Raw genomic sequence first — 27,666 nt, 5'->3', positions numbered from 1 at the left:
TATCTTTTCTTTTGCATACCCATTAGGGTAGGGTTTGATTACATAAGTGCACAGGCTGCTCAAAGTATTCAGCACTATTTTCGTTTCAATAGAGTCGACACACACAAGGACAACATTACTGTTCCTGATTAATATTAAATAGGATTCTTTGTCTTAATACTTTGGTTTTCCTGATCTCCAGCAAATAGCATATTCAAAAAGAATGTATTCCAGTATTTTGGTCACAGCAGATTAATAAAGTCTTTCATTTGAAAATTCTTATTTTCTCTCTCTAATTGGTGAAGATTTTTGTAAAACAGTACTCCAACTGACAGATTTTTGGACGGTTTGTAACCAGCTTTTGCAGAAGATAAACATTGTAGCTGCTCTTTCTCCAAACTGACCTTGACTCCCTGATGGCAATTTAAAAAAATTAAAAAAAAAAGAAAAATAAAAGAAAAAAAAAAAGAAAAATAAGCAGAGAAGAGGGAAAGAGAGTTTTAAAGAAAAGCAAGCATTGAAAAACAGAATGTTTATTCCTGCCACTGACTTTCACATGCAGCCTAGCTGCTGAAACAGACACAGAATACATTTTTATCAGCCACTCCAAACCCTCACAATATTGTTCTCATCACAGTGTTTTTAATGTCTGAAAACCAACTTCAGAGTACACAAAAAAATGTAGTAACAATAAGGGAGTAAAACATCTTTGTGGAGTTCAGAAAACGAACTGGCTAAACAGAAGGCAACATGTTTTCCCAGTTCTGAATGTCATGCTCAAGTAATTTAAGCATGTTCTATCGCAGAAGGCACAGCTGCAGCCTTGACAATGCTCTTATTGCACATTTGGTTCTACTGTCTACCTGGACAAAACTACTTTGGTGTCAGTTCATGGCACAGAGAAGATTATGCTCAAGCAGAGCAAAGAGCAATTAAATCAGACACTCCTGAGATTGCCAATTGAAATTGAATTTACAAACCAGGTAGTAATCCAATTTAAGACAGGACAGCCACCATCCTTGAGGAGGATTATGATCTGAGTCATCAACTTTATATAAAATTAGACCCTTACTAGTATCAAATAAACCACCACTGATCACTGAGATAAAAAATGGGAATAGCATTTTACAATGTAAACAAATCAGTTGTGCTTGTGAGCTGGTGTAGGGTATGAACACTGATTTCCCTCAACTCTTTAACTTTCATTTTTTTAAACATTACAAAAGAAAAAATCCTGTGTTTGTACGTATTTTAGGATGCCAAAAAGGCTAACATTTGAAACTATTTGCAACAATTTTAAAAAATATTAACATTCCTATTACATAAAGAGAAGCTTTTTCAAAGAGATATTTAAGTCATACATCTAGCTACAACACAGAAATCCCACATCAAGTCTAATTTGCAGGAACGTATTTTATAAAACAAAATCCCAAATAATTACTGTAATAAGAACTTTGGCTCTGCTTCTTTTCTTTGAGAGCTGAAAAATGCCACAAGGCTGACCTCTGCTGGGTCACAAATTATCGAGCATCTGTAGTGGCACACAAATATTAAAAATGTACTGAACATGAGAAAAAGCAGATATTTTTTAGAACCCTAAAAATGTTTTTCATATACCTCAACATAAAAAAGACATATTACTCTCCACAGCATCTCACAGGAAAAAAGTGAACATGCTGCAAGTCAATATAATAAACAAGAAACTAATGATCCCACTACTTTTACATTCACCAGTATTTGAATATAAAATTAGATAAATGACTCAGAACTACTGCTTTTTATGAAATTAAGTTTAAAAGTTAGCACTGCAGATATCCTTTGAAATCGCACAACAGATCTTAGTCATGCACAAAGCTAGATTCTCACATGAGTAAGTGCTCAGGTAAAACAAACAAAAAAAACCCATGCAGACATATAAATACATTACATTATGCCTTTTATTAACCTTTGGAGTCTGCCTAGAAGTGTCAAGGTCAGTTCTTCCTCTATTTAGCAGAAAAGCTCATGAATGAATGCCAGAATATTCTCTCTCAGTCAGCACTAAAGTTTCAGAGAACCTTGAACTGATTTCAAATCACAATTATAAAGTGTAAAAAAATTCACAGAAAGTAGCAGTAGACAGCCTTAAACAGGCCTAAATTAGCATTTGTGTTATTATAATTCATACCAGACACCAGATCACGCTTCTATGTATCTTATTCTCTGCCTCAACCCCAGGCAAAGCAACTGCAGCATACCAAAGATTTATCTTACCCTCCTTGACCAGACTACTAGGTAGAGCAGAACTGATTTCCATTATCCACAGAAGCAGCCGTGCCATGGCAACTCAAAACGTGATCCCTATTTGCCATGAACTGGGGTTTGACTGAAGAACCAAAGTAACTAATGCTGTTTACTTCAGTTACCTCAAAAATCAAGAGAGGAATAAAAAATCAACTGTTTCCCAGCACCCCCTAAATACCAATCCACTGACTGAAGCTAATGAACTTGAACAGATGTGTGACTCACGTGTGAAAATCCATAGCATCCAAAGACTGAGGAGCCATGAGATTTTGTCGTCTTCTACACATCATGAGTCATTTTCTCACTATGCCTGGGGCTCAGTGACTTGGGTTTCAGCAAATATCTACCAAAAAGATCTTCTGAAGACACCAGGAAGACTTAAAATTCACTCTATTCCATCATCCAGTAGCCGAACATAAAAAGAAATCTCAAAATGCATCCAGCTCCATCTTCTACCAAAGAGTATCACACTCCCTTCTCAACTAAAGACTTTGCTACTTATCAAGTACTTCCTTATTTCAATGTACTCCACAAGATAATCAAGTGAACTCCTGAACAAGCTTGAGAGAGTTCAAGAAATGTTCTGTGATTCTGTTATTTTTCCTGATAAATGGGAAAGACTGAAGTAATGCAAATTCTCAGTTGAAGGAAATAATTCCATATACTCACCTTGCATAATCTACAGTCTTATAAAAGATACAAAAAATGCAATTTTCCAGTGTCAGTCAGTATTGAGTGTCGAGGTCACCTGAGATGAGTCATCCAATTTTATGTAACAACCTCCAATTTAGACTGTCAAAATCCACATTAGTCCCTTTGCCTCAGCATTGTGTCAGGAAGCCTTATTCACTGTAAGAGAAAGTTTCTACAGACCTGTGATTTTCCAGAACATGGTCTTTCTTCCCTTTTTTATTTTCTTTCTTACAACCTATGCATCTTTCTGTCAGACATTTAAGTTAGAAGTGACCACATGTGAATTTATTTTCAACCTGCTCTGTTCCATATTAATGCCTCTGTTACTAATGTACAGTCTGAAAACACCGATAAGATTAGCTAATGATACCAAAAACTTTTTTATTTTCCCATCCTCTAAGAGAACCAGCTGATAGGAAAATCTATTGATTTGATGCAAAAAACCATAGAGTATCTCTCAATCATGATCCCTTATCCATATATTTAGGCAGTTCTTAATCACTTAGACACTTACTGACATTACACAGGAATAATTTTATCGGATGCTACTAAATGAAATGCCATAAGGAGCCTATTGTATCCACAATGTTTGGCCGTATCCATGGTTCTGTCAGTACTTTTAAAGAATACATAAAAAACAGGTAAAATTTAAGTCTATTGATAGCTTACCTAAATCTTCTATATAAATAACCCACCTTCATTAAATTTTCAGCAAAACCCAGCAAACATTATAAAATAACCTTGTAAGCACCATCACTAAGAAAAGCAAGTTTGTCATGAAAGAGTACATTCTCTACAAAGAATTAAAACAATGCATTCAATAGACTTTGGCTCTACTGCTGTGCTTTAGGTTTTCCCACTTAAAGTCTGAATCAGTTTTTCCTGTTTTGACCAACTTTACCATCAGACTCATTTACTATTTGAATTTGAATCATTCTCAATTATGCCCTTGAATAACAGTGTATTTGACACTGTTCTGCTGTTATTCTGCCTTTGTCAGGTCAATCAAGAGATTTTTTCAGCTTTAGATACCAAAAGTTAAAAAAAAAGCAATGAAATTGAAAATTACTGTCTGCAACCAATACTGTTTAAATAACCTGCTTCTTTCAATTTCTTTTAAAAAGGACTTCACAAACATGTATCAGCTTCCTTCTTTTTAAACACGCACTAAATCATAGTCTTTTTGTTATTCAGTTATCTTGGCAATACGAAATGTGAGTTAAGCACACAGACAAGAATGCATGAAAAGGAGCTTATGTCACATAACTGTATATTTTTATACTTAGTAAATTACTCAATTCCTTTTAGTCAGTAGAATGCAAAGCTCACTTCTAAAACATGGTTTATACAGAAAGAGAAGATGTCCTAGATGCATAGCTTTTCTATCATCTGAGATTCTGGGAAGGAAAAAAACCCAATAAAACCCAAAATTGACATCTAATATAGGAAAATATGTTGATTAAAAAATATCATACTGCAAGTATTTGGAAATTGAGCTTAAAAACCTAGATAAATTCTAAGCCCATTTTATAGGCCTTCTTTTTCTGAAAAGATTCTCTCTTCACACTTCTGCTTCAAGCTCACTGAATTTATGAAAATAGTAATATTAATACATAACAGCTATCATAAAGTACACCAAAAGTTTCAAAGCAATAAAATACCCACAGAGTTGTATCTGTGAGCTTATGGATTTTAAATCTAAGACATATGAAGTTATCTAGAGCAAGAATCCTCGGCTCTCAGGCAACAGGAAATTTTAAAAATTGTGGTCAAGAAATAAAACAGGTTGAGTTAGCACAGTCTCTCTGAAAGAAAGAGATGCTCTTACAATGTAAAGCAGCTGCTTAGAAAAGAGTGCAAGAAAAGTTCTGGCATATCACCACAATAAATTAAAGTGAGGTATATTAACCTACTACCTTCTTCACTTTAGTTGTTGTTTCCATTTAGTAGAATATGAAGGCAAGATCACACAGATTTTGCCTAAGCTTCCTCTGACATGAAGTAACATCTGAAAGTAGTTTTAGAAAATAACATTAGTCATCAATCATTCTCTGTTGTCATGAATATAAACAGCTGATACCACAATCCTGGTAAATCAATCAGGTGAGTTAAAACTGACCTTTCACAAAATATGAGCAATTAACAATCCTTATGTATTAGCAAATAAGAATGGCAGCTATTACTAAATTAACAGCACAGGACTAGACAAAAGGGTTTTGCAAATGACTGTTAATTTAGGAGCTGGAACAAGCTGTGTCTGTGTAAGGAAAAAGAGCAATGTTAAACAAAGATTCAGCTCCCCTCTCAAGAAAGGAAGACAAGGATCGTTATTTCTTCTTAGAAGTGCTGGAGCAAAACTGTCACAGATATGTCACTAATAACCAGTAGGTCAGGAGAGATGTTATGCTCAAAGTGGAGTAGAGGGTGAGGGAAAATAGATTGCTCTGCTGGGGGCAAAGAACACAGCAAGAAAAAAAAAAAAAAACCCAAAACCGAAACAAACAAAAAAACCCAAACTAAATCACACACAAAAAAGCCCCACCCATAGAATATGTTTCCACTCAAAGACCTTGCCCAAAAAGTCTAATACTACCATGACAGGTAATAGCATTACAGTAGAAGTTTCAGTTGTGTGCGTTAAACATCATCCAGATTTAACAAGAATTAGCTCCTACTTACATGCAAGATTACACCAGACATTCATCTTAGATGACAAACATAGGTTTAAGCAGACCAACAAAGCAGCAACCTCTTCGGCCTTTATTGAGTCTCCCACCTGTTGTCCTTTAAAAGAATATCAGCTAGTCCTCCATTTGGTGAGGCTCTTCAGAGCAGTACAACTAGGATAAGCAAAACAGTGTTTGGATTGTGGACCTCATGGTTCAAGGGAAATAAATCCAGGGGAGCCCACGTTGTTCAGTCTTGGCAATATCAAGACACCGCAGGGCTTGAACACAGAAGTAAATGTTAAATTCCTGAGAAAGTTAATATCAAAACTGAAGTTTCTATTGCCTACCGTTTAGGAATACAGAATCTTTTTTCCGAGGTACTTCACCAAGCTTTCAGACTGCTCTGCTTTCAAGTTTACTTTTTCTAGCCTCCACCCTGAAGGGAATAGGCAGACTTACCTAGCTAACCTTACTTTTGTGTTTGTACTATATTCATCTTGCATATTCGTGTGTGATTCAGCTGTAAGAAGCAGCCATACTCACATACCTTCTATTATTGAGATAAATGTCTTCCAAGACAGAAGCATGGTTAAAATTCAGTCTGTGAGATTATGATTTCAAATTAAATTCCTTCCATACAGTCCCTTCAAGGTTTTCAAAGACATTTTGTATTTTTCAAGACCTTGAGAATTGTGAGAAAATGGACTTTCTTAGTTTGTTTTTAGCGGTCGTGGAGCTAGATCTTTGAAACAAAAGAATGATTGATTCATAGAAACATATGGCATATCTTCAACTTCACATCACAAAAACTAATTAGTAAATTCTGATTACTCTATAAACTCTACTGTTTATAGACTCAAGAAGGCTACTTATCTTTAAAAAGTAACAATAGGGAAAAATTCAACAGGACAGTAAAAGCCTTATTGGCAGGCAGTAAGATTATTTCAAATGACAGATAGATTGGCTTCAGCTTCTCCCCTGCAATTTAGGAAGTGATGGCAGACTTAGGATAGGCTTCCACTTTTATGCAAGACGTGCTTTCCAACCAGCCTTATTTGTTATTATACTTCATGGTTTAGTGAAGTTATAAATTATATGTGAGTAGTCTTTGTTATTGCCAAAGTCTGACACCATGTAAACATACACAGAACATTATGGCACATTGAAAAGATTTTCTTGCCCTTGAAGTCCTAACACAAAAGGTTAGAGGCAGTCTCAGACCATTTTGAAAAGTAATTTTGATATTTTCTTAATGCTTGAAAAGTGTACCTTTCTGTATCAAATTTGCTTAAGAAAAAGATTATTGATATAAAGTCCAAGTACCTCTGTGAGAACAGATCATGAAAATATGTACTGCTCAAAAATCACACTGCCCAAGAAATAACCCAATCTATTAAAGCAACTTGTACATCATGAAACTTATTGACTGGTTAGAAAGTCAGCAAGGTAAAAATGCTGTCAATATTGCATTACATTTTCTACAAAAATGTCAGAAATTTGTTGAGATGTGAGCTGTCTTCTCTCTGGCATAGACTACCCTGACATTCAATATGATATGAAATTCTGTTCTTTAAATCTCTAATGGATAGCATGAAATCACGACTCTAAGCGTATACAGAAAATGGCAATGCTTTAATAGCTAAAAAAGTGCTCTCAGAATCCACTATGCAGTATGTGCAGTCAGGTTATAGGTACACTAGGCTCCATAATGCAAAACAAATCAAATCAATAAATGCATGTAGGCTACAACATCACTTCAATATCTGAATTCCATTTTTAGAGAAAACTCAAGTCTCTACATTTTTCTGATAAAATATATTCTATTGTCAAGCACCCAGTTTTGTACAGAAATATGCGGTAAAAGCATATGGGAAAAAGATTGGGTTGCTTACCAGAATGGGTCAACGTTACATAAGTTAATGGAATTTCAATGAAAGTTCGCTCAAGCTGTAATGCATCATATTAACCAGAAAACTAAGAATTAGTTTTCAAAAATAAATCTGCCATGTCATGGTCAGCAACGTTACAACCTGCCCCTGAGGCAAGTTAGATGAGGTTATTGTTAATAGATTGCTCAGAGCAGATTAGCATGATGCAACATTGAATTAATGGTGGGGGATAGATAGAGAGATAGAACAGAATAGAATAGAAGAGATGATAGATGACAGATGACAGACAGATAGATAGATAACAGGTTGATTTTGGAATAATGTGGTTGAAATGGAAAGGAAGTAAGAAGCAGATTTGGTTATTATCTATAGAAGTATAGCAATATAAAAGCATAATGATTACACTTGAGAAAATAGACAAGGAAAACAAAAAGGAAGGATAAAGGTAGATAGCGAAGAGGAAAGGTATTACTACCCTATGAGATCTGATTGTTGCAATTTAGATTTCCAGTGGTCAAAGTCATTACAATTTGTAAGTGGCTACAATTTTTATCCATCAGGGTAGGCAAAGTCCCCAAAACCCAAAGTTCAGTGGGTTAATATCCATTCAGGTGGGAATGCCCAGGTACCTCTCCTCAGGGAGAGGTTTTACACTGTCTCTTGTAACATTGTGGATCATGTGCAGTGTTCTGGTGGAAGACCCCAGAAATGAGTCTGGGGGCAGCTCATCAGCTTTGCTGGTTTATAACATAGTCTGAGACACGACCCCTATTTGTCATGCCAGCATAGCTGAGCTAGTTCTGCCTTAACAGAAGGCAGAGATACCCTCAGGCCTATGCATGAATGTCCCTCTATCTCTCTTGGGATGGGGGAAGAGTTTTACACCTGAGCCAGTTTTGTAAGGCAGGAAATTAGCATGATAAAAAGCATTATCCCACTTTGCAGGATCTGCTTCTTAGAGGTCTTTTCCCTTATCAGGCTCAAACCCCAGCTTATTGCTATAAAAGGTGGGTTGTCATGGTCAGCCTCTGGTGATAGGTGCTCATCCCCTCTGCAGCTGGGCTGTTCTTGTGCAGATCACAAGTTTCATAATCACACATCCAAAAACTCTCCCTTTCCCCTTTAGTTGAGGGGTGCAAACCTGACCTAAGCAAAACACCCACTCTTTTGAAAACGGCCAATTTTTGCCATCATTAACCTTTAATATGTCGGTCTCTCACAAACAGCAAAGCAAAATCCAGCGTTTCATACTTACTCAAGCATGTACAGCAAGTCAATTCCTTACACTATATGTGCACAAACACAGCCTAGTTTATGCAAGACACTCATTTACAGGAACAAAAAAAAAAGCTGTTGACTAGTTACCAAGAATACACTACATACAAATACATTTAGACCTTAAAATGATAGTCAAACCAAACCACAGCCAGTGTACATTATCACCATATATAGAACAATCCCCTTGAGTGTGTGGTGGGTTTGTTTAGGTTTTTTTGTTATTGTTTTTTGTTACTTGTTTTAAAATAACAGACATTTTAAAAAATAATGTTTTACAAAAATACTGATAATGGTTCACATTTCTACCACCTCGATACCCTCCTCTTCTTTCAATATTTTCCATTATCTTAGCAATATCCCCAGTAATTTTTTGAGTAGCCACATGCTGCTCAGGCTCCTTTCTCATGAGATGCATTGACAATACACACGATGTGTTCGTTGATATATTTCAAACCATTTACATCCGAAAGCTTCTGGTTCTGTGAAATGGTTGAAAAGGCTTTTTTAGGGCCCACATCAGTATTGGTGGTTTCTGTTTAGTTTTTTCAGGAAATATCACCGCTTCAGTTTCAGGGGTAGGAAATCGTACTCTGTACACTTCAGGGTAAGATTTCTGAAACTAGAAAAGTACATTAATTCAAATTAAGAATTTGCTCAAACATGTACAATAAACCATTAAAGTGCAACTTTCACTTCTAGAGCAGGAAAATTATTTTTCTAATGGACTTTCTATACCTCTATACAGAAAATTAAGCAATATTTTCTGGTTTGGGTTGATTCATCACAGTATCCTAATTCTAAATTATCATAAATCGTGAAATCCCCAAGCGTAGCCACTATTTTAAATTTCAGAACTTCTAGCTCTAGAAGAATACATGTCTAAGGCTTGATAAATCTTTTCAAGTTGAAATTAAAAACTGTGGAGAAATTTTTATTTACTTGCTTGAGCTTCTTCTTCTTATTTTTCACAGATATTTCTTTATTCATTACAATTTCTTCCAACAAAGCTGCCAGTGGTTCTTGAGAGCCAGTTGCCCTCTGGTATTCAAATTCATCTGTACTGATTTGGTGACAAAATGATGGAGGAGGAAGTGTTGCATCACTATCAGCCCCAGCATATTTTATCTGAAGAAATAATAAAAAAAAAAAAAGAGCAGCTAAGTTTTCTGCAAAAGGCGTGCACAAACTGGCTCAATCAATTGACCACCCAAAGACATTAAGTAGAGAAAATATTGAATAGAGATCCTAAACTGTCCTTTCTATCTCCAGCACTAATTGAGTGAGTTTCAGTAAGTCGAAAAACATGTCACACAGGAAGCCTGTTCAGGTCTTGAAATAAGTTTGAAGTTACTTTTTCAGTAGAAAATAAAGACAGAAGAACTTAAAATCAGCTTTCAACAAAAAGAAAATATGGTATCAGAAAACAGAAATATGAAAAAACTGAGCAAATAAGGATGGCTCTAAAGAAAAAAAAAGTCAGAACATTAATGAAAACACTTTATAATCATTCACAGTTTTCTTCACTAACAAAGAGTTTGCCCATTCCATGGGGAAGATAGTGCTGACAAACAGGAAAACCTATTTTAGAGTTCTTGTCTCTAAACCGTTCAAGATTTGTTTAGTTTCATTTAAACATGTAGTTATGGTTAAATATCAGTAGTCAAAATTAATTAGGTCTTCAAAAGCTAACAGAGGCAGAACAAAGTCTTTTAAGAGCTGTTGTTCTTCAGAGAGCAAAGAATAAATTTGGTCTAGAAATAGAGAAACATAAGAGGTTTTTCACTAGACACTTACTTGGACTCTCTGGAGATGCACAACGTGATCCTCTATGGAAGACTTTAAAGCAGAAGAAACAGTTAAGATCTCTTGATAATTATCCATGAGAAAAGATACCAGTTTAGCAGCAAGCAGTTCATCCAAGTCTATTTCATCCTTTGAGCAGAGAATACAACGGGAAAATGTCTGAACCATCTGAGAAAAAAAAAAATCAACATCAAGTATTTTTCTGTTTGGGAGTGAGGAGTAGAGAACCAGGCAGCATTTAAAAAGTGATCATTTAGATCAAATATTTGAACATCACAATACTTACTGTACTTCCAACATATCAATATTTTTAAAAAATATATTAGGTACAGTGACATCATGTGAGTGCACTGAAGATTGCTCTTGCCTCATACAGATAATCCAGTCCTGACTTTAGATATAGAATGGATAAATTGCATCTTATTCTCAAGACTTTTTCAAATAGCCACTTCATGTGGCTATTTAAAGAGGACACATATTTAGAGAAGTTTAATAGAAATTAAGCATCAGAGGGAAAACATAATACCACTACTCCAAAATCGTCAAATCAAGTTTCAGGTCCAGCTCACTTCATGTAGTCTTGTATTAAAGCACTCAGTTACACAAGTTTGTCTGTGTGCACCCATTACTTCTAACATTAAAATCACTGAAGGCAATAAAGATTTCTGTCAAGTAATATAGGCTACATTGCTGAACTAAAATTTAATACAGAATACTCAGACTGTAAGAATTCACATCTAAAAACAACATTTTGGTTATAACAATTATTTTAGTGAAAAACCACTTACAGTAAATTAAATTATAACCTTAGCAGCAAAAAATTTAATTATTTTAATCAAATGCCATTCACAGTTAGCTAAAAACTTAATTTCTGTGGAACAAATTTATATTTGTGCATGCTATTATAGGATTTTTAGAGAATGGCTGTGCAGCTTAATTTTCCATTGCACCTAATTTTCAAAGATTTTAAAATTAACCAAAATAAATGAATGTCCCTAGCTAGTTAGAATTGTTAAGTTATGACTAATAACTTTGCAATGAGGTGTTGTTGCAAACATCAGTGATATCTCTACATATGGTCCTACAGAAGAAGCACTAGCAAAAGCTAGAGCTTACTTTAAGACACTTCTGTGTGCTGAAAAAAGATAACTACTGAAATAAACTGGTAGGATTTTTTTTGAATGGCTGAAAACAGGTAAATCAGAACATTCAGCTCCATATTTCTAACTATGACTGAAACAGGCAATCTTTTTCATTCAGTCTGCAGTGATAACACCAGAGACCTCACCTACTGGTTTTTTATTGATTTTGTTTGGTTTTGGGGATTGCTTGTTTGTTTGTGCTTTTTTTTCTATTCAATAGTGACATCAGTGGTGATTTAACTTTGAAAGGTAAGAAAACCTCTAAATTCTGAGCAAGTTCTTTGTGTGCTCCCAAACTACCATAAAATCCCACTTTATTCAAATTCAGATTAGCTTTCCACATAGCTGGAATACATAGACAAACCAGCTCTTTAAACAAGCAAACTGCATTTTGTACATATTCTCCAGTAAGAATCTCTAACTTGTGCTGCTCCAAAAGCCTGTCCAGACCTTTAACCTTACACTTTTACGTACCAAAGTTCTGGTCCTCACTGACTCAGAAAGAGGTGGTAAATCCTGGTTTAGACTAATTCTTGCCATCATTCTCACCAACAGCTGTAGTCTTTTCCTATTTTCTGGTGGCAGCAGGAGACAAGATATCTGAAGAGCTTCTACAGCTTTGCTGGGTTTTTGCAGCAGTCCTGGTTTATATGAGATCAGAAGATTGGGCAACATTTCTCAATTATGTATTTCCATAACATTTAACATAATATTTCTAAATCTAACTCCCAAAATTCCTTTCTTACTCATTCAAGATTGCATTAGAACTCCACTCCCCAAAGAGACTAGGAAGATATCCTTAGAACTGGACTACTAGGAGTGGGTGGCTTGTTAAAGCATTTAGAAGATTTTCTTCTGATGCACTGGAAAACATTTATAGCCAAAGCCAACAACTCCAGATATTAGTGTACATGAAAAACTACAACGTTTTGATTTATTCTTTGCTCTTTTATTACCTCAGTGCTAAACACAACTGAATGGTATGCACAGATATAGCAACCACATTAAATAAAATGGCAAAAAAGTCTGTGGCAACAATCAGAGGGAAAGAAGAGGATGCATCAGTGACAGCTATGATAATAACAAAATGCCCCTCCATACCCACAGACATTAAATCTATGCCTAACTCCACTTAAAGACTCTAAGAAAACATTCCTGAGAGCTTGTTAGAGGTATTTGAAGACTGGACAGGCACAACAGAATGTGATAGTAGTTTAGGCACCTGTAGAAATGTCACATCACCAAAAGACCATCTTATTTTGAGTTCACAAGTCTCAGTGAAGAAAGCATCTATTACAATTTTGCCTGAACAGCACTAGTATCAGAACAAAAGTCAGGAAACAAAATATCTGCATGACTGAAATCTAGCAGTAATTTCTGTAAAAAAGGAGCAAAGAAGGAAACAGACTTTTTTTTCTGTAGGACTATAGAAACTGGAAGAGATCTCTGGAGATTATATAGACCTCTTCACATGCTCAAAGTGAGTTCATCTACAGGAAGGTGCCCAGAATGAGGTCCTATCAGGTTTTGAATATCTCCAAAGATAGAGATTCCACAGCCTCTCTGGTCAAATACTTCCACTGTTTGACCATCTTTCAATTAAAATTGAATTACATTTTATATAAATAAGGTCTCCTGTACTTCTGTTCCTGCCCTTTGCCTCTTGTCATTGGGTATCACTGATAGAAGTCTGGCTTCTTCTTTTCTTCTCCCATACAAATCTTTTGTACAGACTAATCAGATTCTCCACGAGACTTCTCCTCCCCAGGTTAAACAGTCCCTGTTACCAGTCTCCTCCCACATGACACGTGTTCCAAGACTTTGATAATTTTTGATTTGTTTCACTGGAGTCACTGACTAGTGCTAAGGAATCATCTCCCTCGACCTGTCAGCAATAGGCTTTATGCATTTGGATGTTGCTTATATTCTTTGCCTCAAGGACACACTGCTGGGTCATGGTCACGTTACTGCCCACCAGGATTCCAAAGTCTCAGCAAAGATGCTTTCAAATCAGTTACATCCAGCATTTACAGGTGCATGGGGTTATTGCTCCCCAGGAGAGGACTTGACCATTCCCCTTTTCTGAGCTTTATGAGATTCCTGTTTACCCATTTCTGCGGCCAGTCGAGGTCACTCTGCATAGTACTACAGCCCTCTGCTGCATAAACTCCTCTTCCCCATTTTTAATTATCTGCATGCTTCTTCATGGCACTGTGCTTGTTTAAGGTACTGTGTTTAGGACAGAATGTGCCATCATCCTGGTCATTAATGAAGTGTTAACCATTACTGGCCCCACTACCAACCCTGGGGTGCTTCCCACTGACTGACACCCAGCCAGACTTTGTGCCATGGACCACAACCTTCTGCACCCAGCAATTACACTGATTTTTGAGTTTACTTCACTACCCACTTGTCCAATTTGTATCTCCTCAGGTTGCCTATAAGGATGCATCTCCTCAGGATGCAATGGAAGACAGTGTTGAAAGCTTTACTACTCTCAACATAAAGAGTATCCACTGCTATGCCCTCATCCACCATTTTGGTCAACTCCACCAAGTTGGAAACTCCAAGAGTGAAAAGTGGAAACTTTCTTATTGAAAAAGAGGTGTGCAGTAGTAAGGCAGTCAAAAGAGACAATATTCCAAGGTGAGGGGTAAAGCACCAAAGTTAATTTTCATAGTTAAGCTTTTTCTAATTTCAAAGGAAGATTTGGCAAGCGTATCAGTGCATGTGTTTAGAAGACTAAAGAATAATTCCATATCAACACCTCTTTTTTTTTTTAAAGGAAGCAACAAAATTAATGTTTGACATCTTGAAACATCACACAATTTTCATTGATTTCAACATACACAGTGTCATGAAATCTTTCTTCTAATTTTCCATCTAGGAAATACTGTGCAATAAAACTAATAAACCCTGAAAAATGTGAATAACAATGGAAAAGCAAACAGAAATAGAGTATGAAAGCAGAGGAATAAGTTTTAAAGATATCAACAAGAGTTGTCTAAGAACAAGAAGTCAGAAATGGAACTATATTTAGTATGGAAGCAAGACTGTCCACTCACAAAGTATAAAAATATTAAATTCCAGAAAGAGAAGGGTTATTCTGGATTACTTTTTAATCTCAGTAGTCTACTAAAAACAATGTTATTCACACAGAAAGAAGCTCAAAAAACTAACACGCTGCAAAGTATGCTTACTTTTCAACTCAGTTGTTCTTTCTAATTTGATTACATAAAATGTTATCAAATATTTTCCCATTTACTGTCTTTCAATAAGTCATCTATAGGACCAGAATTATTGATTTTAATATAGCGTGAACCTCTGGAAAGTTATAGTTAATAACTAAACCACTGCTTCTTTAAAGCACTACATTAGTTAATGTCATTCCGAAATTTAAGCAACAAAGGATTTCAATTCCCTTCAAATGTCATATTTCCAGGTTTAAAACAGTGCTTAAAGCCCTAATCCTTTCTAATCTAGACTTCAGTCAAGCAATTTCTAAAAGCTTATGAAAGTTGTTAAGACATCTAGGCATTTGCAAAAAAAGAAAAATCTGTTAAAATCTATCTGTAAGATGCTGAGCAATGAACAGAGACCTTTAATATTATAAAGACAAGCATTGGAAGACTTCTGAAATAACATGATCAAAAAGATACAAAAATAAAACCACTGTGTGATATGCAATAAGTTTAAAAATTAAACTGTTCTCTATGTAGAATGGAAAGGACAGGTCCTAAAGAATTCAGCTGTGGTAGTATTTAGGTAAGGTAAAATAACTCCAGGAAATTAACTCTAAAAAATATTTTTTTCATTACATCCCAACTACTTACCTAACACACTAACAAAAACATCAAAAAAATGAAATGTGAGAAGAGGTTCTTTCATCTGGCCAAAGTAGTCCACTATAGTTTTGAAGACATCTCTTTCAAAGCCCGAGTAAGAAGGCTGCTTTAAATCTGAGCAGCTGGGCCCTACAAAAAACAAAACAAAAGGGAGCAAAAAAAAGAGAGGCATTGATTTTCAGCTACTAAGTAGATGATTATTTTCTAATCCAGACAATTAAAATGGATCATTAGGAAAAAAAAAGTTTAAAATACTCATTCTTCAAAATAAGTGAAATTTTTTTGATCTGCTGGATTGATCTATTCCCAATAGGTCTAGTGAAGATATATAGTAGAGGAAAATAATAATAGTTAAACATTTATATATTCCTTTTAAATAAGCTGCTCTGGAAGCAAAATACATGATGACAGGTATTTTCCAACTTTGTTTTAGGCAATGACCATGAAAAATACTGAAGGTGAATATAAACAGGATTTTGTAAAGTCATGAAGACACAGTCAATTCAATTCATTTTTTTGGAGGTGGGTTGTTTGTGGGATCTTTCTTCCCCTTCCAAATTTACTTACAATTTGCTAGACATTTCATTGCAGATAATATCCAATGAGGAAGTTCTTCTACAGAGGGAAGAAACAGAAATTAAAAGAAGCAGAAAAAAAGAAAAAAAAAATACTCAACTGTAAGACAAAAGCAAAGCTGAAAACACTTTCACATGTTCCTCCTGCACAGCAAATCAACTGATTTCAGAGGCAGGCTGTACCTTAATGTGGGATCTAGCCTGAATTACATCTATACTTCAGTACCTCCAGTACTATCAAAACAGTTATGGATCCTGCTCTTGCAGCTCAATCAGCAAAACAGATCATATCACAAATCTTTAGCCTACTCTGAAAAAAAAAAATCAGACAAACTAGCTCAAGCTACACCCATCCTCAGGGCTATACAGTGAAGTGTTTACTTTTTATCAAAGATGATGAAAAGCACTCATAAATTCAGTTTTGTCATTTCTGCAAGGAGGAAGTTAATATTTTGAGGTGCTCCAACTGCCTTTAAAGTAAACAACACAGATATGCTCTGAAGGCAGTTTCACAACCAAATCAGTTTTCAATATCATATTTAATTTCTTTACAAATCTTACGAAAAACATGGTGGCAACAATATTGTGATATATCAGAGCAGCAAAGATGTTTTATTTTCTCCCTGATGTGCAAAACAGCTTTAAACATACTATCTTCAAAACACATTGACTGAAAACTCAAAACTCTCTCAATAACATTTTGACCCTCTCACAATTTTTAATACATTTTTTTCTTCACGTAGACAGTCCAGTTCAGGCAGTTAAAAGGGCAAGGCTGAGAAAGTTACCTTGAAGTGAATAATATCCCTATATTTATAAATGGTAAAAAGTTCCTGCTCTTTCATTTTCAACTCTACTAAAGCCAGAATGTGCTCAAGAGAGTAAACATAGAATAAACCCTACTTCATCCCAATAAACCTTGGGATGTCAGAGGAGAGCAACAGAATTTTACTTTGCAAAAACTCAAGTTTTTATAGATGTGGTCACACAAGCAGAAAGATGCTGCATGTTAGAGTGGATTAGAACTAATACTTTATCCTAGTATATAAAAGAATTATCCTATTAATATAAAAGAATTAAATGAACATTTCTAAAATACTCACTTGATTTGTCTTCTAAAGTGACAATGCCTTGCTTGTTGACATTGTATACATTTTGAACTATATGTTTTGAATTCACAAGTTTTGTGTCTAACACTTCATCCAGAGAATCCAAACCCAAGACCTTTTGTAATCTGCAAAAATACATAAACACATAATTCATACATTATCCAATCTGGCAAAGGCAAACATGAAGTATTAGGATACAATTTAGAAAAACAAGGGACGTCCATTTCATGGAGAGTATCTCCAGTTTGATGACAACCACAAGGATCATTGAGTGCAACTAAACCATATAACTAAAAGTGCTACCTACATGCTCCTTGAACTCTGTCAGGCTTGGTGTTGTGACCACTCCCTTGGGGAGGCTGTTCCAGTACCCAGTCACCCTCTGAGTAAAGAACCTTTTCCTAATGTGGTGCCTGAACGTCCACTGACACAGCTTGATTCCATCTCCTGTGTCCTATCGCTGGTCACCAGAGATCTTCCACATCTTCCCCCATTGCCTCCCTGGAAGTTGTAGTATGCAATGAAGTCACTCCTCAGCTTTCTCAAAGCTTTTGGTGACTGCACAGCTCTTTGCTCTATCGAGATCTCACTGCAGGCTCTCTCTATCCATGAAGGAGTCCAACACTCCTCCTAACTTAGTGTCATTGGCAAACTTAATGTACATTCAATTCCTGCATCCAGATCATTTATACAAACATGAAAGAGCACCAGCCCTAGAATGGAGCCCTGCAGAACCCCACTGATGACTGCTCACCAGCCTGAGTTAACCACATTCACTACAACCCTTTGTGCCTGACTCAGGAGCCAGTTGCTCATCCAGCAATATTATGGGCTCATCTAGATGCATGTGGGGTAGTTTACCTAGAAGGATACTTCATGAGACAGTATAAAAACCACATCAACTCTCCTCCCTTGGTTAACTGGATAGGTGACTTTGTCATAAAAAGGAAATCTAATTGGTTAAGTACTTTCCCCTAGAGAAACTGTGCTGACTGTGACCAATGACTGTGTGTCTCTCAAATGTTTTTTATTAACTCCCAGAATAACATTTTCCATACTTTTACAGGCACTGAAGTGAGACTGACAGGCCTGTAATTACCAGGGTCTTTGTTCTTTGCCTTCTTAAAGCTTGAGAAAATATTTGCCAGCTTTCAGACAACTGGTACCTCTCCAGACTCCCAAGATAAATGAAAAAAAAAGGAGAAAGATCCTGCAATAACATCATCCAGCTCTTTCAATATGCTGGGATGAATCCCACTGGGCTTCAGAGATTTAAGTGCATCCAGCTGGAGCAGAAAGTTTCAAAAAAATTCAGGGTGAGCTGTGAGTCTCCCTATTCCCACAGTCATACTCTTCCAACACAGAGCTCTGGGAGTCTCAGTGTCCATGACCAACATTAGGGAGGCCATGGCTTTCTGCCAGGTGAATAGCATTTCTCCCTCATCAAGCTGGCAGGGTTTCAGCACCCTTCCACACAATCTGTTATGCCAATCTGCAGTGCCAACCCTGGTCTTTTGGTTGCTAGAGCTCCATAGGGGCCTTTTTGTGAAGGAGGAACTTGGCCACCATTGTCCCTGGTCCCACTGCCCAGGTCCTGTCAGCTGCTACCATTTGAGCTGCAGGCTGCCAGAGGGTCTCTCCAACCCCCTGAGATTTCCTTGGTTCAGGAAACCCAGCAGTGCACATGCACTGAAGCACTCTGCTGCCCATCATGCTGTCAACCAAAGCTGCTTGCCTCAGCACTGAGTGTATTACATGCAGATAATGTGCTAGGTTTACACTAAAGTGATCATTAGCAAGACCTCAATTATGCTGTAATATCAGCTAATGTATATTATTTTTTCTCCTCTGCAGAAACAGACTTTAACTTTGCATAGGATATTCCTTTTGAATATAGTAAAGAATATCTGAATCTCAAAGTCTTCAGTACTCAATTATCCACTCCATTTATCACATACAAAGTATTGTACTTGGCATTCAAAGGTTTCATAGCACTTCTATATACGTGCTTCTTTTTCATAGCAACAAGAAAAAGAAAAGAGAGGAAAAAATTATTAAACAAGACAAAGCCCACACAACAAAGACTTCCATTATACAACATGAAAAAGTCAAAAGGTACTAAGCACAATAAAGTTTTTTTTGCAGACTTTATTTGCTGAATTTGTTAGCCAAATAACAAGCGGTGGAGTTAGTCTAGACACTATGGCTTTGAAGGCAGGAATGAAAAGTGAGTGGGTGAAATTACAAGTGTTACCAGAGAAGACAGACAAGACTATTACCTACTACAGAGTTTCACTATAACAGCAAATGACTCACAAGAATACTCACCGTGACAAAGTCATGGATTTCCATATCTCTTCTATATTTGTTTGTGTTAGCTCTCTGCGGAATACAAGTTTGCATGCTGGTACTTCCCCGATAGCTATACTGTGTCGCTTGTACCACATCTCAGAGTTCTGAAATCAGAAAAAGCTCTCCTCATTAACTGGTGACTTTTCAAGTGTTAAACAGTTTAAAATACTATATAAACAAAGTATTTATATACACCATTTCAAGTGTTCCTAAATTCCAGTAAAGTCTTCAGGATGCAAGTAAGTGTTTGTGTTTCAGAGAAATGAAACACCTTTTTTCAGTCTTGCACACCCATCTTTTCTCAATTCCACAACTTGTCCAAAGCTGAAAAATTATATGAGTCAGAATAGCCACTAAAGTTCAGGAGTCAGTGGCCTTTAATTCTATGTTCAGATCCTATGCATGATTAAAATCAGTTCATCTACCATTTTAAGATTAGATATGTGCTTATGGAAAAAGATACTGGAGAATTACTGCATGAGATACCAAAGAATTAGAAACAATTCATCCTTGTTCAGCATATACTGAAAATAACTAAACATTAAATTAATTAACAGGTCTGTAAAGTAAAAGCAAATAGCTTCATCTGAAGGCACCCATCAGATTTTGTTCACCATTATAACAGTGTAAAGTAAAGCTGAGAATGCAGAAGACCACTATACTTTATGCAGCCTTCAAATCCAAGCTTGATGCTCGAAGATTGTCATCGTGGTATCAATGGGTAGACATACAATGCAAGTTGTCTCAGCAGCATTATTTTCAAGGCAAAACTCCTAACCATTCCAGTTCTTTGATTTACACTACAGAGTAAGTGCTAAAGCACATTAAAAGTATTCCTTGTAATCACTACCAAACCACAAAATACACTCCAAGAATGCATTTAATTACTCCAAGCACCTCTTGTCTGTCATTCCATGGCAGGCTAGACTAGAGCTAGTTGGAAGTAAATAGCACCCTCTGAAATTAAGTCTGGTCTTCCACATCAGCATTTCATGACACAGGCCCATGCTCATCAATTCACACACAGCCAGTAAGTGCTCAGATTGATGCTGATGCAATTCAAGGTACCACTGTTTTCAGCTATCTATTTCAGCATTCCAGTGGAAGCTAGACCTAATTATAAAAGAGGTAGCAGAAAAAAGCTTATACATTTGCCTCAGTTACTTCCACTTATGGTCCAGTGTACAAATCTGAACTGCCAATGGAAGAGATTTTGAGCTATGCCAAACTCTATGCTGTTTCATCTGAATCAGATTCAGAGGCAGATTTTTGCTAGCTCTTATCAGGCCAGGATGCTCGGATGGAAATTTAGAGAACAGCTGGGAGCTATAACATATTACACCTTCAACACTTGCTCAGTAACTAAAATACTCTGTTCTCTTTATTTGTCTTTGGCACCACCTTTTCTTTTATCTTAATCTTAATCACAACTACTGAAGTTGTGCAGACCATGTTTCTCCTCTTCAGAAGCTTATCGTACATGAAGGGTACACCTGATTTTTTTTTGCATAAAATAGGATTGAAAATATGGAATAACCATTCATTCAGAACCTTTAGATGGCCAGTAAAACTGTAGGAGTTACTTTTCCAGATAGACTATGGTTCATCATGAAATCCAAGGCCAGTGTCCTGAACTGAAGGGTAGTAATAAAAAAGCAAAAATCATCAAAAAAATCCCAAGTTCACAAAACGTGAGAACACACACATATAAGATACACTGAAGGAAGGGCTTAGAATACACATAACTCCAGAAGTCTAGTCTTTTATCTTGTCCAGGTGGCAAGAGTTGAAAAAAATGTTGTTTTATTAATAAAAGCAAGTTTTTCAACAACTTTACAAAGACTGGAGCAGGCCAGATGAGTATGGGCAGGATGATTTTCCAAGCTTACAAAGGATAACTGTAAAATCAGGACCACTTCTTCTTAGCCAAAATATATGCCTCATGAAAAAGGAAATTGAGTTGCTAACAGCCTTATAACGACTAGAAAGGGTGTAATACTGTATATACTTTGAAACATAAAGTGTCCAAATAAGACTTACAGCGTGACTACTTTGTCTTGTAATATAATAAATGCCCTATTGGAATTTGAACAAACTGGAATATAGTATGGGAAAATACTCCCTGCTGAGCTCAGATTGCTCAAGACATTACAGCTGTAGGAGAAAGAACACTACAAGCCTACTTCCCAGCAAATTTTAACAACTTTATTTCACATAAGTTTAAAATAAAAGTATTTAGCATTTAATTTTATAACCAAGTATTTTGTGACACAGCAGAGAGGTCATTAGTTCAGTTTTCCTTTCCAAATATTTTTTTTTCTGGGGAAATAAAAACTGGGTGCCTTACCATTGTGACGGATTTCACTGGGATGTGCTCTTGAGAAGTGCCAGCCTTTGGTTCATTCCAGTCTGGAAATTTAATTACTTCCTTCCCACAGGAAGGCTTCTTGGGATATGATTTCAGTGGTGAGGAAGGAGGAAATCTGCAAGTAGAGAACATTTTTAAAGCCTCTGAATACCAGCCGAATCTGTATTTACCAATGCAAAACTGTAGCCAGCCTCACATGCAAAAATACAATAAATGCTTTGGACATTCAGGGTGCAGTTTAGTTCCCCATAAACTGGTGTTACATGACATGTAAAACATCATGAAGTGTCTTGTTTGGCCTCCAGCTGCTGCTCCAGAACAGTTCAGGTCCTTCGTACCTCCCAAGACATTGCTGAGTTTTGAGTGAATGTCTGATCTCCCAGTGCATCTCACATAGCACCAGGTGTCTCTGCACAGACAACGACTTAGGTCTTCACTAGAAGACGTTGATTCTGCTGAAAAAGCTGTGGGTATGTTTTCCCCCATGTCAAGGGTGTTAGCATGCATTTCCCAAAGCAAAGCTGCATAGCTAAGTCACATGACTAACACTCGGATTTAGTTAGAGTGCATGCAAGTGTTCACACAAAGTTTTGTCCACATTACCACGTTCTTCTGTGTTTACATGCTTTCTGTGCGGAGATCATGTCCTGCAGTTCTTTTCTGGAGTCTTTTTCCAGCTGGTTTTGCAGGTAACTATTTGACTTCTTAAGGCATTTCTAGAAGTGCCTTGAAGAAATTAGCAGAAATAAGCCCTAAACCAGCCCTTGTAGAAAAGAAGGAAAACAATCTACCCAGCTTGGCCAGAATCAAATTACTGCTAAGCTTAGGTCAGAGCATGTACAAAGGAATTAATGACAGCATATCAGAAAGACAAATCAGTTAGATGGCAGCACCTCTTCAGATTGGCCCAGATCAAATCTTCTCTGCTTTCACTCCCTGGTTTTAGATGCTGAGATTCCTGATGCTTCAAGAAACTGCTTAAGTCTCACTCACTCCTTTAAATCAGAATGTGAAAGACATATGTCTGTGATTTGCAACAAGAGCTTGTACACTGCTGGATAGCATGCATATGTATCCTACCAGAAAGATATGCTTGAGAAATCCTCAAGTTTCTCAAAAATGCCTACCCATCCTCTAAAGGCACCTCAGACATTTAATTTGTTTTTAACTTAAATTTGTATTGTGGTTTGGTTGGTCCAGGACTGTTACGCTGCATGGGTTAAACACATTGATTATTTGACCACACACACTGAGCACATTCTTTGGTGCTGTTCAACAGCACATCTGCAACACAGAGATACCACTTCCATCAGACAAACCCTGGGAAGCAGCAACAAGCACCTCACACTAATCCTGCGAGATTGACTCTATTTTGTCTGTAAAATAGATTAGACGGAAGATGTTCAGCTGTTGAGTATTCTTAACCATTTTTCAGGTACCCACAATTTCTTAAACGTTTAACGTAAAAACAAAACATACCCACATATCTGCGGCCTTTTTCCTTTGCCTTACGCTATTCACAGCAGTTTTCCATTTCTCCTCCAGTTCTTCACAACTTTTAGCTTTGTGTCATTTGCTGCTCCAATTCACAACCAACCAGTAAAAGAATAAGTTCTCACAAACAGAAAAAAAAGGTGCATTCCCCTTTCTCAGGTAGCATTACAGCAATATCTAGATAGAGATGGACTAACATTACTCAAAGTGAGAAACTGAGGAGCACTCCAAGGCTGGCACACCAAGATCAGAATTGTTTATAGCCAGCAACACTAGTTTTGGGAGTTTATAAAAAGAGGAATTAGAGATACCTGTTTGTGTCCAGACCGTAGGGTACAGAACAAGGTGAACTAACATTGATGTCCATGGTATAGCAAGTATTACTCCTGAATTCCCAGAGGTTTGCTATCAATGTAAGAATACAAACCCTTTTTCTTTTAATAGAATGGTTTAGATTAAAAAAAAAAAAGTTAAGCCTGCCAGTGACCAAAACTGCAACTTCTCATTCATTATTGCGGACTCAGCTGAGCCAGTAGGTCAGAACACATAGATAAATCTTTGCTGATTTTAGAAGTCACATTAGAGCTCATATTCACATTTAATACTTGCAAAATACTCTCAGGCAAATCAACATTAGGCAACATTTCTTTTGCATTATCCGTGGATGAGCAAGAGCAGACAGCTATACTTATATATGAAGGCAATGAATGACACAACTGTGCACCACAGCGTATAGTTACAGTACATTAATAGATAAATTTATAGAAAAAGTATGAAACATGTCAATATTTCCAGAGCAAGCACTGTCAGTAGAATTGACCCATACCACTACCAGCACTGCGAGGAGAAAAAACTCCGTATTTTAAAGGTAACATTAGGGAAGTCCACCAGAGGGAGCTGCCAGGATAGTGAATACATGAATAAAACGGGCTTGAAAACTAATGTTTGGCTACTCAAACAGGAGAGAAGCATGTTTTGATATGTGAAGCCATGAGTAACATACATAGCTTATTTATGTGCCAAGACTAGTGAGAAAAAAGCTGGCTTCAGTTCAAGATGCATAAAAGGTACACAGTTTTAATTGAAAAAATGTTCAATTAGTAACTTAGCCATCTTTTCAATGGGAGATGGAGAAAGAACATCACAAAAAATAGATATAACAAAAGAGTTCTCTTGTCCAATGGCAGATCATTAAGCAGAGCACACAGAAAATTACACGAACAGAAGTATTTCACCGAGCCAACTTCCATAGACTGCAGCTCAGTAAAGTCATAACTGAAAATACAAGGAAATAAAAGAACAAAATAACTTGAATGTGTCCTCCTGCTAATGCAAAATAAACAAAATAAATGCAAAATAATGTGTCCTCCTGCTAATGCAAAATAAACAAACAAAAAATCCCACAGCCACACAAACATGGCAAAAACAAACCAAAGAGGTATAGCATAACACCAGCAGTTACCAGAATCCATATTAAACCTTTTGACAAGAATTAATGCCCAGGAAAAAAAAAGAGACCAAAAGAAAAATTAGGCAAAATGAAAAATTGACTCTATACATAAAAAGTGGGAATTCAGTATTATCTATTTTCCCAAAGAGAATATTAAGAAATCATTACCTTAAAATTAATATCTAAAATTTATGTAATAGTAGATGTAATAAATAGAAGCATGAACTTATTGCTAGCCTATTTTCCTTAATGTTTTTCATGAAGATTGCTCCCATTTCCTCAAAAGAGGGCTCACCATGATAAAAGTTACAAATCCATAATTAAAGTAATGATCATCTTTATAATATTTTTGCACTAAACATGACACTGCAACATGGTACAAATTCAGAACCTGCAACTTCTGGACACACAAACCTTAACTGAGGTCACAAGAGGTCAAAGAATCCAGTCCAGTAATGCTAAGCTTTTATTACCAAGAAAATTCTTTTCCTTTGTTAACAAGCCATCAGGTGAGATGCTAAACTAAATAAGTAAGCAATTCTCCTTGAGGATAAGCAAATAAAGCTTTGTCTTATATCAGTGTACAAAGCAAAGAGCATAAAAAAGTTACATCATGAATGACTTAAGATTCAGAGGGTCTTTCTCTCCTCTCAAAAGAAGTAGAAACAGCAACCAAAATAGTCCGGAGACTGAGGAAGAAGGAGGACAATGGGAGCTGGATAATCAATGGAATTCTCACTTCCACCTATGTGTCTTTATATGCACTCTTCCAGCATCAACAAACCTGATGTCTGCCATCAGCAATCAGAGCTCGATATTATGTGAAAGCTGCAAAGGCTTTTGTTGATATTCAAAGAATGTAACTGAATAGAAGTGACCTTCAAAAATATTTAAAAACGGACAAGAAAACTGAAGTCAAACATTAAATCGTGAGTTACCCATTACTAAGAAATTTAAAGTCTTGACAAGAAGAGGAGGAAAACACATCAACACCCCTTCAGAGGCAATCTACAAAAAAATACTTGTAAGACATGAGCAAGAGTTACTCTAACTTGTTTCCAAAAGCCCAAAATTTTTCAATCACCGTATACAGACTTACCGATATAAATGGCCATCGTCTTCAAAGTCCTCTCTGCCCCACCTTCCTTTAATATCCTCGATAACATGATTTTTCAGGAATTTTTTAAGCAGCTTAACCGTTTGATCGCGAGTCACTTCCGGGCCAAAGTTTTGGTTAGAGCCAAGTAGCTCATGCAAGCAGTCCACTGCCTCCGAGGCTTTGAAGCAGCGCTCGTAGCTCTTGAAACGACAGCGATGCTTCCGTAAGGGCATCCCAGCACGGAAGAGCTCGATTATCTCGTTCCACTGGGGAAGGAGAACAAAGCAAATCGTTACGGGAGCTCTTCTCCCAGAAGCGCTCTCCGTCCGCAACGCGGCCACTACAGCCACCTCTGCAAGTAGAGCTACACACCTTTTTGAGCATCTGCGTTTAACAGAACATCGAGATCTAAGCCCAGGATTTAAACCGTAGAGACCCGAGAACAAACACCAGGTTTAGGAAATATTTAGAGCCCATACCACCTGCGCATCTACGGGTACGGCTTGAGCCTCCCGTCGGTGTTACCGGGACAAAAGACTGAACCTGCCGCTCCGCCCTGCCGGGTTCTGCGCGGCGCCAGCCTCGGGAGCCCCCGCCGCGCAGAATCGCAGCCTGGGAGCACCGGCGGTACCCAGCAGGCCCGAGAGCGAGTGTCCGCCGGGGGCAGAGGCGCGGGCGGGCAGCAGCGCGGGGGCGGCGGTGCGGGGTGGCGGTGCGGGGTGGCGGCGGTGCGGGGTGGCGGCGGTGCGGGGTGGCGGCGGTGCGGGGTGGCGGCGGTGCGGGGTGGCGGCGGTGCGGGGTGGCGGCGGTGCGGGGCGGCGGTGCGGGGTGGCGGTGCGGGGTGGCGGCGGGGCACTCACCAGGCGGGTGGCGCGGTACGGCCCGGGCCCCACCAGCCGCGGCTCCATGGGCGCGGCCGCGCCGGCTCCGAGCCGCGTTTGAATCCGCGCCGGGCGCCGCCGCCTCCGCCCATTGGGTGGCGGGCACGGCACGTGACGCGCCCGCACTGCCCTTGATTGGCGGGGCGGGGACGGTGCCATGGGCGGGGCAATTCCGCTGGGACGCGCGCTCGGGGCCCTGTTGGTGGCGCTGTGTCGGCGGGCGGGCTGTGCCCGCAGGCTGCCTCACGGCGGGGCAGTGTGTGAACACTGACCGAACGGGCCAGGGGCACGCAGCCGGGCTGTGCGGGGCAGTGTGTGAACACTGACCGAACCGGCCAGGGGCGCGCAGCCGGGCTCTGCCCGCAGGCTGCCTCACGGCGGGGCAGTGTGTGAACACTGACCGAACCGGCCAGGGGCGCCCAGCCGGGCTGTGCCCGCAGGCTGCCTCACGGCGGGGCAGTGTGTGAACACTGACTGAACCGGCCAGGGGCGCGCAGCCGGGCTCTGCCCGCGGGGCAGTGTGTGAACACTGACCGAACCGGCCAGGGGCGCCCAGCCGGGCTGTGCCCGCGGGGCAATGTGTGAACACTGACCGAACCGGCCAGGGGCGCGCAGCCGGGCTGTGCCCGCAGGCTGCCTCACGGCGGGGCAATGTGTGAACACTGACCGAACCGGCCAGGGGCGCCCAGCCGGGCTCTTCTCGCTGGTGACGAGCAGTAGGACGAGACAATGGCCAGAAACTGATGCCCAGGATGTT

General features: G+C 38.3%; 1 protein-coding gene across 1 annotated transcript; it reads right to left on the bottom strand.

Moving 5' to 3' along the window:
- Positions 1-7,237: 7,237 nt before the first annotated feature.
- Positions 7,238-27,001, bottom strand: DEPDC1B (DEP domain containing 1B). Its single transcript, XM_085042374.1, has 11 exons — positions 26,889-27,001; positions 26,029-26,294; positions 21,965-22,100; positions 19,594-19,721; positions 17,260-17,390; positions 16,149-16,196; positions 15,570-15,710; positions 12,211-12,377; positions 10,586-10,762; positions 9,731-9,916; positions 7,238-9,410 (listed from the first exon to the last, which is right to left on the bottom strand). Exons 1-11 carry the CDS (start codon positions 26,934-26,936, stop codon positions 9,249-9,251), a joined length of 1,590 nt encoding a protein of 529 aa, XP_084898500.1. The 5' UTR covers positions 26,937-27,001; the 3' UTR covers positions 7,238-9,248.
- Positions 27,002-27,666: the final 665 nt, after the last annotated feature.

Source organism: Lichenostomus cassidix, chromosome Z (genome assembly GCF_008360975.1).
Source record: "Lichenostomus cassidix isolate B80296 chromosome Z, HeHo_3.0, whole genome shotgun sequence".
In the NCBI taxonomy this organism is placed as follows: Eukaryota; Metazoa; Chordata; class Aves; order Passeriformes; family Meliphagidae; genus Lichenostomus; species Lichenostomus cassidix.
Note: the sequence above shows the minus strand (reverse complement) of the source record. Positions and strands in the feature narration are given on the sequence as shown.

Bases quoted from the DNA above. Each gene is read 5' to 3' on its own strand.
- DEPDC1B (XM_085042374.1), bottom strand. From the start codon at position 26,936: ATGGAGCCGCGGCTGGTGGGGCCCGGGCCGTACCGCGCCACCCGCCTG. The intron at 22,101-26,028 runs GTAAGTCTGTAT...CTCTACTTGCAG, and splicing joins GACGATGGCCATTTATATCG to ATTTCCTCCTTCCTCACCAC. The intron at 19,722-21,964 runs GTAAGGCACCCA...TTCTGATTTCAG, and splicing joins CAGTGAAATCCGTCACAATG to AACTCTGAGATGTGGTACAA.